The sequence below is a fragment of the Hypanus sabinus genome, chromosome 6 (assembly GCF_030144855.1).
Source record: "Hypanus sabinus isolate sHypSab1 chromosome 6, sHypSab1.hap1, whole genome shotgun sequence".
Classification (NCBI taxonomy): domain Eukaryota; kingdom Metazoa; phylum Chordata; class Chondrichthyes; order Myliobatiformes; family Dasyatidae; genus Hypanus; species Hypanus sabinus.
Genome location: NC_082711.1, coordinates 182856846 through 182871987, shown reverse-complemented (window position 1 = coordinate 182871987; position 15142 = coordinate 182856846). Strand labels below are relative to the sequence as shown.

At 42.1% G+C, this 15142-nt stretch overlaps 1 protein-coding gene across 2 annotated transcripts in view; it reads right to left on the bottom strand.

The window, feature by feature from the left end:
* Nucleotides 1-15142, bottom strand: part of LOC132396199 (integrin alpha-E-like) — a 300648-nt gene that overhangs the window by 64551 nt on the left and 220955 nt on the right. For both annotated transcript variants that reach the window (XM_059973778.1, XM_059973777.1), the window contains exons 23-25: nucleotides 9504-9583; nucleotides 8639-8719; nucleotides 6312-6378 (exon numbers count right to left, since the gene is read on the bottom strand). In XM_059973778.1, the coding sequence (XP_059829761.1) occupies nucleotides 6312-6378; nucleotides 8639-8719; nucleotides 9504-9583 (228 nt within the window). The remainder of the gene's footprint in view (nucleotides 1-6311; nucleotides 6379-8638; nucleotides 8720-9503; nucleotides 9584-15142) is intronic.

Sequence of the window (15142 nt, the reverse complement as noted above, 5' to 3'; positions counted from 1 at the left end):
AGGGTTAGGGTTAGGTTGTGCCTTACAATCCTGATTGAATTCTTCGAGGATGTGACAAAGTACATTGATGAAGTCAGAGCAGTGGATTTTAGTAAGGGATTTGATGTTTCCCCATTGTAGGCTCATTCCAAAAGTCAGGAGGCATGGAATCCAGAAAAACTTGGGTGTGTGCATTCAGAGTTGATTTGCCCATAGAAGGCAGAGGGTGGATCTAAATGGAATGTATTCTGTCTGGTATTCCGCAGGGATCAGTGACTTATAGAAACATAGAAAAGCTCTCCAGGCTCTTTGGCCCACAAAGCTGTGCCAAACATGTACTTAGAAATTACCTGGGGTTACCCATGGCCCTCTATTTTTCTAAGTTCCATGTACCTATCCAGGAGTCTCTTAGAAGATCCTACCATATCCTCCTCCACCACCATCACTGGCAGCTCATTCCATGCACTCACCACTCTGCGTGTGGGGGAGAAAAACTTACCCCTGACACCTTCTCTGTCCCTACTTCCAAGCACCTTAAAACTGTGTTCTCAGCCCTGGGTATCTCAGCCTCTGACTATCCACACAATGAATGCCTCTCATCATCTTATATGCCTCTATCAGGTCACCTGACATCCTCTGTTGCTCCAAGGAGAAAAGGCCAAATTCACTCAACTTATTCTTGTAAGGCATGCTCCCCAATCTAGGCAACGTTCTTGTAAATCTCCTCTGCACCCTGTCTATGGCTTCCACATCCTTCCTGTAGTGAGGTGACCAGAACTGAACACAGTACTCCAAGTGGGGTCCGATCAGAGGTCCTCTATAGCTGTAACATTACCACTGGGCTCTTAAACTCAATCCCATGATTGACGAAGGCCAATACACCGTACGCCTTCTTAACCACAGAGTCAACCTGCACAGCTGCTTTGAGCGTCCTGTGGATTCGAATCCCAAGATCCCTCTGATCCTCCACACTGCCAAGAATCTTATCATTAATACCATATTCTGCCATCATATTTGACCTACCAGAATGAACCACTTCACACTTATGAGTTGAACTCCATATGCCACTTCTCTGCCTAGTTTTGCATCCTATCGATGTTTTGCTGTAACCTCTGACAGCCTCCACACTATCCACAACAAGCTCAACCTTTGATTTGCATGAGAAAGTGGAAGGCTGCGTTAGTACGTTGCAGATGACATGAAGGCTGGTGGAGTTGTAGCAGTGTAGAAGTTTGTTGTAGGTTACATTGAAAACATGCAGAGCTGGACTGATGGAGTTTTATCTGAAAAGTGTGAAGTGATTCACTTTGGAAGATCAAATTTGATGGCAGAATACAGGGTTAATGATAGGATTCTTGGTAGTATAGAGTAGCAGAGGGATCTTGGGGTCCACATCTATATATCCCTTAAAAGTTGCTGCACAAATTGATAGTATGGTTAAGGTGTGTTGGCCTACGTTAGTCAGGGGATTGAGTTCAAGAGCTAGAGGTAATGTTGCAGCTCTATATAAAACTCTGGTTAGATCATTCTTGGAAAAATGTGCTCAGTTTTAGTCTGCTCCTTGTAGGAAGGATGTGAAAGCTTTAAGGGAGGGTGCAGAGGAGATTAATCTGATACTGCCTGGATTAGAGAGCATGTTTTATGAGGATAGGTTGAGTGAAGTAGGGGTTTTCTTTTTGGAGCAAAGGAGGATGACAGGTGATTTATTAGAAGTGTACAACATTATAGGAGACATAGAACATAAAACATCTTCAAGGGCAGGACCTGCCTTACGAACCTGATTGAATTTTGAGGATGTGACTAAGCACACTAATGAAGGAAGAGCAGTAGACATAGTGTATATGGATTTCAGCAAAGCATTTGATAAGGTACCCCATGCAAGTCTTATTGAGAAAGTAAGGAGGCATGGGATCCAAGTGGACATTACTTTGTGGATCCAGAACTGGCTTGCCCACAGAAGGCAAAGAGTGGTTGTAGACGGGTCATATTCTGCATGGAGGTCAGTCACCAGTGGAGTGCCTCAGGGATTTGTTCTGGGACCCTTACTCTTCGTGATTTTTATAAATGACCTGGATGAGGAAGTGGAGGGATGGGTTAGTAAGTTTGCTGATGACACGAAGGTTGGAGGTGTCGTGGATAGTGTGGAGGGCCGTCAGAGCTTACAGCGGGACATTGATAGGATGCAAAACTGGGCAGAGAAGTGGCATATGGAGTTCAACCCAGATAAGTGTGAGGTGGTTCATTTTGGTAGGTCAACTATGATGGCAGAATATAGTATTAATGATAATACTCTTTGCAGTGTGGTGGATCAGAGGGATCCTGGGGTCTGAGTCCATAGGATACTCAAAGCAGCTGTGCAGGTTGACTCTGTGGTTAAGAAGGTGTACCGAGTATTGGCTTTCATCAATGGTGGAATTGAATTTAGGAGCCGAGAGGTAATGTTGCAGCTATATAGGACCCTGGTCAGACCTCACTTGGAGTACTGTGCTCGGTTCAGGTCGCCTCACTACAGGAAGGATGTGGAAGCCATAGGAAGGGTGTAGAGGAGACATACAAGTATGTTGCCTGGATTGGGGAGCATGCCTTATGAGAATAGGTTGAGTGAACTCAGCCTTTTCTCCTTGGAGTGATGGGAGATGAGAGGTGACCCGATAGAGGTGTATAAGATGATGAGAGGCATTAATCGTGTGGATAGTCAGAGGCTTTTCCCCGGGGCTGAAATGGCTAGCATGAGAGGGCATATTTTTAAGGTGCTTGGAAGTAGGTACAGAAGAGATGTCAGGGGTAAATTTTTTACGCAGTGAGTGGTGAGTGTGTAGAATGGGCTGCCAGCAATGGTGGTGAAGGTGAATACGATAGGGTCTTTTAAGAGACTTTTGGATGGTTACATGGAGCTTAGTAAAATGGAGGGCTATAGGTAAGCCTAGTAATTTCCAAGGTAGGGACATGTTCGGCACAATTTTGTGGGCTGAAGGGCCTTTATTGTGCTGTAGGTTTTCTATGTTTCTGTAGAACAGTGTAACACAGGAATATTATGCTCTCATTATAGTACATGTTCTGTAATCCAGGCAGCATCCTGGTAAACCTCTTCTACACCCTGTCCAAAGCCTTAACATATTTCCTATAATGGGGAACCAGAAATGTATGCAATACCTCAGATGTGGCCTAACTAGAGTTTTAAAAAGTCAGCAACATAACTTGCTGACTTTTGAACTCAAATCCTTGACAAATAAACACAAGCATGCTATATGTCTTCTTAGCCACCCGAGCAACATGCGTAGCCACTTTCAGGGAACTATGAACTTGGACCCCATCTGCTCATTAATACTGTTCAGGGTTTTATCCTTAATAGTGCACTGTCTCTTTATATTTGACCTACCAAAGTGTAGCACTTTACATTTAGCTGGATTAAACTCCACCTGCCATTTCTCTTCTCTTATCTGTAACTGATTTAAATTCTGCTGTATTCTTTAGAAGTCTTCTATTCTTACACAACAACAATCTTTGTATCATTTGCAAACTTACTAAGCCACCCATCTACATTTTCATTCAGGTCATTTATATACATCACAAACAGCAGAGGCTCCAATACAAATCCCTGTGGGACAACACTAATCACAGATCTCCAGCTAAAGTAAGTCCCTTTGACCACCACCCTCTGTCTTCCATGGGCAAGCCAGTTCTGAATCCAAATGGCCAATTTACTATTGATCCCATGCTTGTTAATCTTCTGGATAAGCCTCACGAAAATCTACATAGACAACATCCATAGCCCCACCTCCATCAATCCCCCACACTAGCTGGTCAAAAAACTCAATGAAGTTAGTAAGACATAACTTGCCCCACAAAAAGCAATGCTAGCTTTTTCAAGTGCTCATAGACTCTATCCATAAGAATTCTCTCCAGTAACTTCAGTTCTGCTGATGTGAGACTCACCAATCTATAGTTTCTAGGATTATCCCTGTTTTCCTTCTTGAATAGATAATGTGGATAGCCAGAGCCTTTTTCCTAGGGGGAATGGCTAATACTGGGGGCATTATTTTAAGGTGATTGGAGGAAAGTTTAGGGGATATGTTGGAGGTAAGTTCTTTACAGAGAGCAAGGTGACTGTATGGAATGCCTTGCAGGGCTTTCACGGAGACAGGAACATTAGGGGCATTTAAGAAACCCTTAGATTGGCAAATAAATGATAGAAAAATAGAGGGAAAGGTTAGCTTGATCTTAGAGTAGGTTAAAAGATTGGTACAACGTTGTGGGACAAAGGGCCTGTCATTTTCTGTGTAGGTATATTTAATGTCAGAGAAATGTATACAATACACATCCTGAAATTCTTTTTCTATGTTCTATGTTTTAAAAAAAATTAATTAAGGACCTCCCCTACCTCCTTCAACTTTGGGCAAAAGTTTCCACTTTTATCCCTGATTATCCTTCCCTTCACTCTGGTCATCATCCTATTCTTCACGTACGTGTAGAAGCCTTGGAGTTTTCCTTAGTCCTACTCACCAAGAACTTCTCGTATCTGCTTTCTTGTCAACCATGTTTCCTTCAATTTACCATCTTTCCTAAGTCCCTTAAGCTCTTTCCTGGCTTCCTTATAATTCTCAAGAGCCCTGTCTGATCTTTGCTTTCTAAACCTTCTTCCTTCCTCCTCTTGACTAAATGGTCCACCTTTCTTGTCAAACATGTTTCCTTCAACCTACCATCCTTTCCCTGCCTCAAAGGAACAAACCTATCCAGAGTCCCATCCAAGTGTTACCTAAACAACTTTCACATTTCCATTGCACATTTCCCTGTGCACTTCTGTTCCCAATTTATACTCCCAAGATCCTGACTAATAGCATCAAAATTAGCCCAACCCAAATTCTATGCTTTCCCATCCTAACAGCTCCTACCTTGCCCAAGGCAAAGCTGTCACTAATTTCTGTCATTTGGTTGTGGACACTTCAGGAAATTCAGTGTATATTCATTATGCCTATTTATATCAAATTAATCACACAATGTGGCCTCACACAGAACAACATCAACAGTCATTCTCTATCAAGTATATTGATCAAAGATAATATAAAAGAGAATATAAAACCCACCATCAACTCTGCTCTTAAACACATCTCTCCCACTTCATGCACATCTGCTCTCACTCCATCCTCCCGCCATCCCACTCGGGATAGGGTTCCCCTTGTCCTCACCTACCACACCACCAGCCTCCGGGTCCAACATATAATTCTCCGTAACTTCCGCCACCACCAACGGTATCCCACCACCAAGCATATCTTTCCCTCCCCCCCATCTTTCTGCTTTCCACAGGGATCACTCCCTAGGTGACTCCCTTGTCCATTTGTCCCCACCCATCCCTTCCCACTGATCTCCCACCCAGCACTTATCCTTGTAAGCAGAACAAGTGCTACACCTGTCCTTACACTTCCTCCCTTACCACCATTCAGGCCCCAGACAGTCCTTCCAGGTGAGGCGACACTTCACCTGTGAGTCGGCTGGTATGATATACTGCATCCGGTGCTCCTGGTGTGGCCTTCTATGTATTGGTGAGACCCGAGGCAGACTAGGAGACCAGTTCACTGAACACCTACGCTCTGTCCGCCAGAGAAAGCAGGATCTCCCAGTGGCCACACATTTTAATTCCACGTCCCATTCCCATTCTGATATGTCTAACCATGGCTTCCTCTACTGTCAAGATGAAGCCACACTCAAGTCGGAGGAACAACACCTTGTATTCCATCTGGGTAGCTTCCAACCCGACAACATGAACATTGATTTCTCTAACTTCCATTAATGCCCCTCCTCCCCTTCTTACCCCATCCCTTATTTAATTATTTGTTTACCCTCCCTTTCTCTCTCTCTCTCTTTTTTCTCTCTCTGCCCCTCTCACAATCACTCCTTGCCTGATCTCCATCTTCCTCTGGTGCTCCCTTTCCCCTTTCTTTCTCCCTTGGCCTCCCATCTCATGATCCTTTCCATTCTCCAGCTCTGTATCCCTTTTGCCAATCAACTTTCCAGCTCTTAGCTTCATCCCTCCCCCTCCTGTCTTCTATCATTTCGGATCCCCCCTCCCCCTCCCACTTTCAGATCTCTTGCTATTTTTTCTTTCAGTTAGTCCTGACGAAGGGTCTCGGCCTGAAATGTTGACTGTGCTTTTTCCTATAGATGCTGCCTGGCTTGCTGCCGTCTACCAGCATTTTGTGTGTGTTGCATAAAAGAGAAATTACTTAGTTTCATCTGTAAGGAAATTGTGATAACTACTCTCAAGTGGATTTGATGTATTTCAAGAAAGGTCTGAATTGAAGTTAGCTGATCATGGTAAAGAGAATGCATCATACCTGGAAATGAAATGTTACATGTCTATTCTCATCATCATTGTTGATGTCAATCTTGGTTATTTGATTTCTGCAACAGAACATAGAAAACAGAATATTACAGAAATAGGTCCTTCAGGCTGCTGTGCTGAACTAATTAAGTTAATAACACTTAATCCCTTCTGCCTGCACATGGGCCATATCCCTACATTCCTGAATATCCACTTGCCTATCTAAGAACTTCTTAAATGCTTCTTTTTATCTACCTCTATCCTGGAACCCACCACTCCTTCTGTAATGAAAACTTGCCTCGCACATTTCCTCTGAACTTTCTCCCCTCTAACATGCTCTCTAGTATTAGATATTTCAACCCTACGATAATAATACTGACTATCTAAGGCTCTCACAGTTTTATAAATTTCTGTCAGGTCTCCCCATAGTCTCCATTGCTTCAAAGAAAACCCAGTTTGTCCAAACTCTTCATATGGACCTACCCTCTAAACCAGAGTGAATCCTGATAAACCTCTTCTGCACCCTCTCCACAGCCTCCACACCCTTTCTATAATAGAGCAATCAGAAATGAATGCAAATACTCCAGATGTGACCTAACCAGAGTTTTATAAAGTGGAAACAAATTTCCTGACCCTTGGACTCAATGCCTCAACTAATAAAGGCAAGCATGCCACATGCCTTATTTACTATGCTATCAATTTGTACAGCCACTTTCGGTGACATTAATTGTGCACTTGCATTTGATTTCATATTTAGCTAGATTAAACTCCATGTGCCTTTGCTCTGCTCACATCTCCAGCTGATGTCTATCCTGCTATATCCTTTGACAACCTTTTACACTAATTGCAGCAACACCAATCTTTGTAATAATTTGAACATTTTGATTAGTTTTATTTAGTTTCAATTTTTTATCACAACACATTTCAGAAATTAAGTCAATTGTCTGATGCAACAGAAACTCAAATGATTTCATGCCAGTTATGCTCTAATTCTGGATGTAGAATTATATACTAAACAATAACTTAGTACATACCATTTAGTACACTGGCATTGCTACATAAAATCATGACAATAAAGAAACTTGTGGAGCAACTAAACTCCAAAAATGACAATACAAGAACCTGTGAGCAATTACACTCCAAAAAAAAAACAAAATAGGAACCTATGAACAATTACACTTCAAATAAAATGACAATATAAGAACTAATGAATATCTACATTTCAAAAATTACAATATAGGATCTTGTGGGACATCTACATTCCACTAATGACAATGTAGGAACTCAGACCATAAGACATAGGAGCAGAATTAGGTCATTTGGCCTATTGAGTGTGCTCTGCCATTTCAGCAAAGCTGATCCAATTTTTCTTTAAACCTCAGTCTCCTGCCGGCTTCCTGTACTCCTTCTGTACACAGTCCTGTGTAGGTCTGTAGTCTAGTGTAGCTTTCTCTGTGTTGTTTTTTTACGTAGTTCAGTCTAGTTTTTGTACTGTGTCATGTAACACCATGGTCCTGAAAAACATTGTCTCATTTTTACTATGTACTTTACCAGCAGTTATGGTCGAAATGACAATAAAAGTGACTTGACTTGACTTCATGCCCTGACTAATCAAGAATCTATCAACAACTGCCTTAAATATGCATAAAGACGGCCTCTGCAGCTGTCTGTGGAAAAGAATTCCACTGAAATGACAAAAATAGGAACTTGAAAAGCATCTAAATTCCAGTAGTGACAATATAGCAACCATGGAGTGACTACATTCTAAAAATGATAATATATGAACTTCAAAAGTGACAATAAAGGAATCACAGAGTGATATAGGAATCTGTGGAGCAATCATATTTCAAATATGGCAATATATGAATCTCAGGAGTTTCTACATTCCAAAAGTGACAATATTGGAACCATGGAGCAACTACATTCTAAAAATGACGATATAGGAAATTGGGGAGGATTTACATTCCAAGTATGATAACAGGAACTTGGAGATTCCAAAAATGATAATATAGGAACTTGTGAGTGAATACATTCCAAAAATGACAATATTGGATCTTGTGAGACAACTGTAGGTTTTTGCAAATAAAATAGCGAGACATTTTATGTTTAGAAAAAACCTTAACACTCATTTATTATACTCCAGACACAAAGTGTGGTAACAGAACTTTACATAATTACATCATGTCAGACCAGCCTCTTAAAGTGAACCCCAACTCAATGTCAGTGATTGTGAATTATGTACGTTTCCACCATGTACATTACCCTACAAAACTAGATTTCAAAATGAAAATACTTTTTGAAAATTGGATTTTGTAGATTAATTCTTGAAATAACACTTACAGTGGTTTCAGGAACACACTCAAACCATGCCTCATGGGAATATTGTGGGTCCATTGAGCAAGATCTCCATCTCCATTTTTGCTGTAAATTGATATTTAAAGAGAATTTACTGTTTAAAAGTGATATTTTATGAAGAAAAAGCCTATAATTGTCATGTCTGGCAAAAAAGCAGCTGGAAACAAAATGCATAGGTTTGGACAGAAGGACAACATCAGGGCTGAAATGGCCAACACAAAGGGGCACAGTTTTAAGGTGCTTGGAAGTAGAGACAGAGGAGATATCAGGAGTAAGTCTTGGTAACGATTTAAACTGTGTGGTGATTTCCTTTGAACTTATAGTCCTTTAACATCTTTGGACTATTTTTACTGTGCCCATAGTCTGTTTTTTTTAATCAATTATGCTATTGTTTGCACTGTTGTAACTAAATGTTGTAACTATGTGATTTTGTGCAGGTCTTGTAGCTTTAGCTTTTGGTCTTGTTTGTCTGGTGGATTTGGAGCTCCTTTCCGGGGAATGCGCTAAGATGGTAGTGTGATATTAATATGCAGCAGCCTCTCCGGACTTTGGATTGGGGATTGCCAAACGTTATGTGGATTTTCTAGTGTAGTCTGTTTTGTTATATGCTTTTGTGATATCATTCGGAAGGAACATTGTCTCACTTTTTAACTGCATTGCATTTATGGTTTCTAAATGACAATAAATTGAATCGGAATCTGAATCTGAATCTGAAGTAACTGTCAGGTGTACCTGGACTCTTGTTCCCTAAATCTGATTTAGAGTTGCTGTGATGCTGAATAATAAGATGTTTGAGGTACTTTAACAGATCATTAAAGCTCAGTCAAATATTGTTTGATTCCTTTCTTACTTGCTGACGTTGATGCTGATGGCTGCATATTCCTCCTTAAATGGAACGGTTGCAAGATCCCAAGAAATAGTTAGCATCGCCTATTGATAAAAAAAAGGTATTAGAGTAAGAAAAATTAAATTCTGTAGAGGAATTAGATTAGAGGACTATGGTCATTCATTCATTATGTGCCGTGTCTTATGATGTGGGTGATCCTTGATTGTCCTTGGGAAATTTTTCTGTAGAAGTGGTTTGCCATTGCCTTCTTCTGGGCAATGTCTTTACAAGACATCTGACCCCAGCCAATATAGTTTAAGGGAAAGGAATCCTTAGGGGCCAGTGATCATAATCTAATAGAATTCACCCTGCAGTTTGAGAAGGAGAAACCCATTACTATCCATTGTCCCTCATTGCTACCTTTTCAGCATCATTTTCCAATGGTCTGATATCCCTTGCCACAGGTGGCTGTGTCATTGGATATATTTAAGGCAGAGGATGATAGATTCTTGATTAGTCAGGGCATGAAGGGATACGGTGAGAGGGTAGGAGACTGGATCTGAGAGGGAAAATGGATCAGCCATGATGAAATGGCAGAGCAAATGGGTCTTATACTCTTACTTATGGACTTTAGTAACACCTTTAATAAGGTTCTACATGGAAGGCTGCAATGGAAACTTAAATTGCATGGGATTCAGGGAGAGCTGGTTAATTAGATGCACATTTGACTTGGTGGTAGGAAGTAGAGAATGATAGAAGGTTGCTTTTCGGACTGGAGTTCCCCAAAGCTTAGTACTGGGCCCATTACAATTTATAAAGGCATACAGTATAAAGGCATATAAATATTAACTTTATTTTTACATGCATATCAAGAAATACAGTGAAATGTGTTGTTTGCATCAAATCAAATCAAAGAGGATATGTGGGTACATCCCACAAGTTTTGCAAAGCTTCCAACACCAACATAACATACCCACAATCAAAGTGCCCTCCAATTTTTTTTACAGCTGTGAGCATGAAATTTTTTTACATAGACTGAAAACTACATGGCACTTTAAATTTTTTTTTGTAAAGTAAGTTGTGGTAATTGTTCTCTCTAAGTTGTGAGCGGGGAGTTGAGGCTTTGGCTCATCAAGGCTTTGCGAGGCAAGGCGTAGACCATAGGTCAATTTTTTTTCATTATTTATTCATTCTTTCTTTCTTATTGCACACTTAGAGCAGTGGGGATGCCAGGCAGGATTTACGTGGCCTATCAGCAGCATCAAGAGAGCTTCACCAAGAGGTACTTTTTGCAAGTTGGTGGTGGTTATTTAAAAAGGGAGCTTCAAGAGCATTTGTCCATTTGACATGGCCTATCAGTGGCCATAACCGGAACACCAATCATGAATTAGATAGCAGGGAAGGCTCTGGCATAAAAGGGAGACACTGCCTAGCGGAGCAGTCATCAAAGGAGCAGTCATCGATGGACTGATCTGAACTAGAGTGGTAGGGCTTTGACTCGTTCAAGCTTCGGTAAAGTAAGTGGGAAAGTGGACTTCATTTTTTTTTGCTTTCCATTTTTATTTTAGAGGAATAACGAACATGTCTGTAGGGTTAGTACTTTGCTCTGGGTGTCAAATGTGGGAATCCTGCAAATTTTCCAGTCTCCCAGATGGCCACAACTGCACCAGGTACACCGAGTTGCAGCTCTTAAGAGACCATGTTAGGGATCTGGAGCTGTGGCTTGATGACCTGCAGCTTCTTAGGGAAAGTGAGCAGGAGATAGATAGGAACTACGAGGCTGCAGGAATTAGATATGTGGGTGACTGTCAGGGAAGGGAAGAGCTCAGATAGTAGAGACACCCCTGTGACCATCCCCCTCAGTAATTTTAAGAGCAAACACAAGGAAATCTGCAGATGCTGGAAATTCAAACAACATGCACAAAATGCTGGTGGAACACAGCAAGCCAGGCAGCATCTATAAGGAGAAGCACTGTCGGCGTTTCAGGGCGAGACCCTTCATCAGGACTAACTGAAAGGAGAGATACTAAGAGATTTGAAAGTAGTGAGGGGAGGGGGAAATGTGAAATGATAGGAGAAGACCGGAGGGGGTGGGATGAAGCTAAGAGCTGGAAAGGTGATTGGCGAAAGTGATACAGAGCTGGAGAAGGGAAAGGATCATGAGATGGGAGGCCTCGGGAGAAAGAAAGGGGGAGGGAAGCACCAGATGGAGATGGAGAACAGGCAGAGTGTTGGGCAGAGAGAGAGAGAAAAAAAACAACTAAATATGTCAAGGATGGGGTAAGAAGGGGAGGAGGGGCATTAACGGAAATTAGAGAAGTCAATGTTCATACCAGCAGGTTGGAGGCTACCCAGCCGGTATATAAGGTGTTGTTCTTCCAACCTGAGTTTGGATTCATTTTGACAGTAGAGGAGGCCATGGATAGACATATCAGAATGGGAATGGGACGTGGGATTAAAATGTGTGGCCACTGGGAGATCCTGCTTTCTCTAGCGGACTGAGCGTAGGTGTTCAGCGAAACGGTCTCTCAGTCTGCGTCGGGTCTCACCAATATATAAAAGGCCACACCGGGAGCACCGGACGCAGTATACCACACCAGCCGACTCACAGGTGAAGTGTCGCCTCACCTGGAAGGACTGTCTGGGGCCCTGAATGGTGGTGAGGGAGGAAGTGTAAGGGCAGGTGTAGCACTTGTTCCGTTTACAAGGATAAGTGCCAGGAGGGAGATCAGTGGGAAGGGATGGGGGGGGGGAACGAGGGGACAAGAGAGTCGTGTAGGGAGCGATCCCTGCGGAAAGCAGAAAGAGGGGGGAGGGAAAGATGTGATGGGTAGTGGGATCCCGTTGGAGGTGGTGGAAGTTACGTAATTGTTACCTCAGTAATAGTTATCTTGTTTTGGATGCAGTTGGTGGTGGGAGGGGGGGTGACCTGACAGAGGATGACCACGGCGATCGGGTCTCTGACACTGAGCCTGGTTCTGTAGTGCAGAAGGAAGAGAAGAAGATGAGGAATGTGGTTGTGAAAGGGGATTCCATAATGAGGAGAACAGACAGGAGTTTCTGTCAGTCTGATAGAGATCCTTATGGTGTATTGCCTCCCGGGTGCCAGGGTATGGGATGTCTTGGATCGGTGCAGAGTATTCTGAAGGGAGAGGGTGAACAGCCAGAAGTTTTGGTACACGTTGGTACCAATGACATAGGTAGAAAAAAGAAGGAAGTCCTGAAGAGAGAATTCAGGGAGTTGGGTAGGAAGCTGAAAAGCAGGACCACCAGGGTAGTGATCTTGGGATTGCTGCCTGTGCCACACGTTAACGAGTGCAAGATTAGTATGATCAGGCATATTAATGTGTGGCTGAGAGACTGGTGTAGGGGGCAGGGCTTCAGGTTCCTGGATCATTGGGGCCTCTTCTGGCGGAGGTAGGACCTGTACAAAAAGGACAGGTTACACCTGAACCCAAAGGGGTCCAATAACCTAGCAGGCAGGTTTAATAGAACTGTTCAGGAGGGTTTAAACTAATTTGGCAGGGAGATGGGAATTAGAGTGATAGGGCTGAGGAAGGGGGAAACTGAAATAAATCAAAGATAGCGTGCAACAGAGATGATAGAAAGGACAGGCAGGAGATGAGGCATAATCACAGTCAGTGGGATGAGTTACAGGGCAATAGAGGTGTGGTGCAGTTAAAACAGAAAGCAACAAATACTGGACTGGAATTATTATATTTGAATGCATGCAGCATAAGAAATAAAATGGACAATTTTGAAATTCAGCTACAGATTGGCAAGTTGTGGCCATCTCTGAAACTTGTCTAAAGGATGGCTGCCATCAGGAATTGAATGTTCAAGGATATATGGTGTATCAAAAAGATAGGTTAATAGGTAGAGGGGTTGATGTGTCCCTGTGTATAAGAAATAATATTAAATCATTAGAAAGGGATGACATAGGATCGGAAGGTGTAGAGTCTTTATAGGTTGAGTTAAGAAATGGCAAGGGTAAAAAGACCCTAATGGCAGTTGTACACAGGCCTCCATACAGCAGCAGGATGTTGATTACAAATTACAGCAGGAGATAGAAAAGGCGTATCAGAAAGACAATGTCCTGATGATCGTTGGGGATTTTAACATGAAAGGGGTTTGGGAAAACCAGGCCAGTACTGGACCTCAAGAGAGAATTTGAGGAATGTCTGAGGGGTGGCTTTTTAGAACAGCTTGTTGATGAGCACACTAGGGGATCAGCTGTGCTGGATTGGGTGTTGTGCAATGATCTGGAGGTGATAAGAGAGTGTAAGGTTAAGGAACCTTTAGGGAACGGTGATCACAATATGATTGAGTTCATTTTAAAATTTGAGAAGGAGAAACTGAATTCCAATGTGTTGGTATTTCAGTGGAATAAAGGAAATTAGAGTGGCATGAGAGGGGAACTGGCCAAGGTTAACCATATAACAATGACAGCATGGAAACAGGCCATCTTGGCCCTTCTAGTTCGTGCCAAACGCTTACTCTTACCTAGTCCCACCTACCTGCACTCAGCCCATAACCCTCTATTCCTTTCCTGCCCATATACCTATCCAATTTTACTTTAGATGACAATATCGAACCTGCCTCTACCACTTCTACTGGAAGCTCATTCCACACAGCTACCACTCTCTGAGTAAAGAAGTTCCCCCTTGTGTTACCTCTAAACTTTTGCCCCCTAACTCTCAACTCATGTCCTCTTGTTTAAATCTCCCCTTCTCTCAATGGAAAAAGCCTATCCACGTCAACTCTATCTATCCCCCTCATAATTTTAAATACCTCTATCCCCCCTCAACCTTCTACACTCCAAAGAATAAAGACCTAACTTGTTCAACCTTTCTCTGTAACTTAGGTGCTGAAACCCAGGTAACGTTCCAGTAAATCTTCTCTGTACTCTCTTTATTTTGTTGACATCTTTCCTATAATTTGGTGACCAGAACTGTACACAATACTCCAAATTTGGCCTCACCAATGCCTTGTACAATTTTAACATTACATCCCAACTCCTATACTCAATGCTCTGATTTATAAAGGCCAGCAAACCAAAAGCTTTCTTCACCACTCTATCCACATGAGGTTCCACCTTCAGGGAACTATGCACCATTATTCCTTGATCACTCTGTTCTACTGTATTCCTCAATGCCCTACTATTTATCATGTATGTCCTATTATGATTAGTCCTACCAAAATGTAGCACTTCACACTTATCAGCATTAAACTCCATCTGCCATCTTTCAGCCCACTCTTCTAACTTGCCTAAATCTCTCTGCAAGCATTTGAAAACCTACTTCATTATCCACAACACCACCTATCTTAGTATCAGGTTGACTGGAAAGAGGCACTAGTAGGAAGGTCAGCAGAGCAGCAGTGGCTGGAATTTCTGTGAAAAATGAGGGAAGTGCAAGACAGATATATTCCAAAGAAGAAGAATGGAAGAAGGACACTACCATGGCTGAGAAGTGAAGTCAGAGCCAAAGTAAAAGCAAAACAGAGAGTATACAAGGAAGCCAAAGCTTGTGGAAAGATAGAGAATTGGGAAGCTTTTAAAAACATGCAGAAGAAAACTAAGAAGGTCATTAGGAAGGAAAAGATGAATTATGAAAGGAAACTGGTGACTAATATCAAAGAAGATACTAAAAGCTTTATTAAGT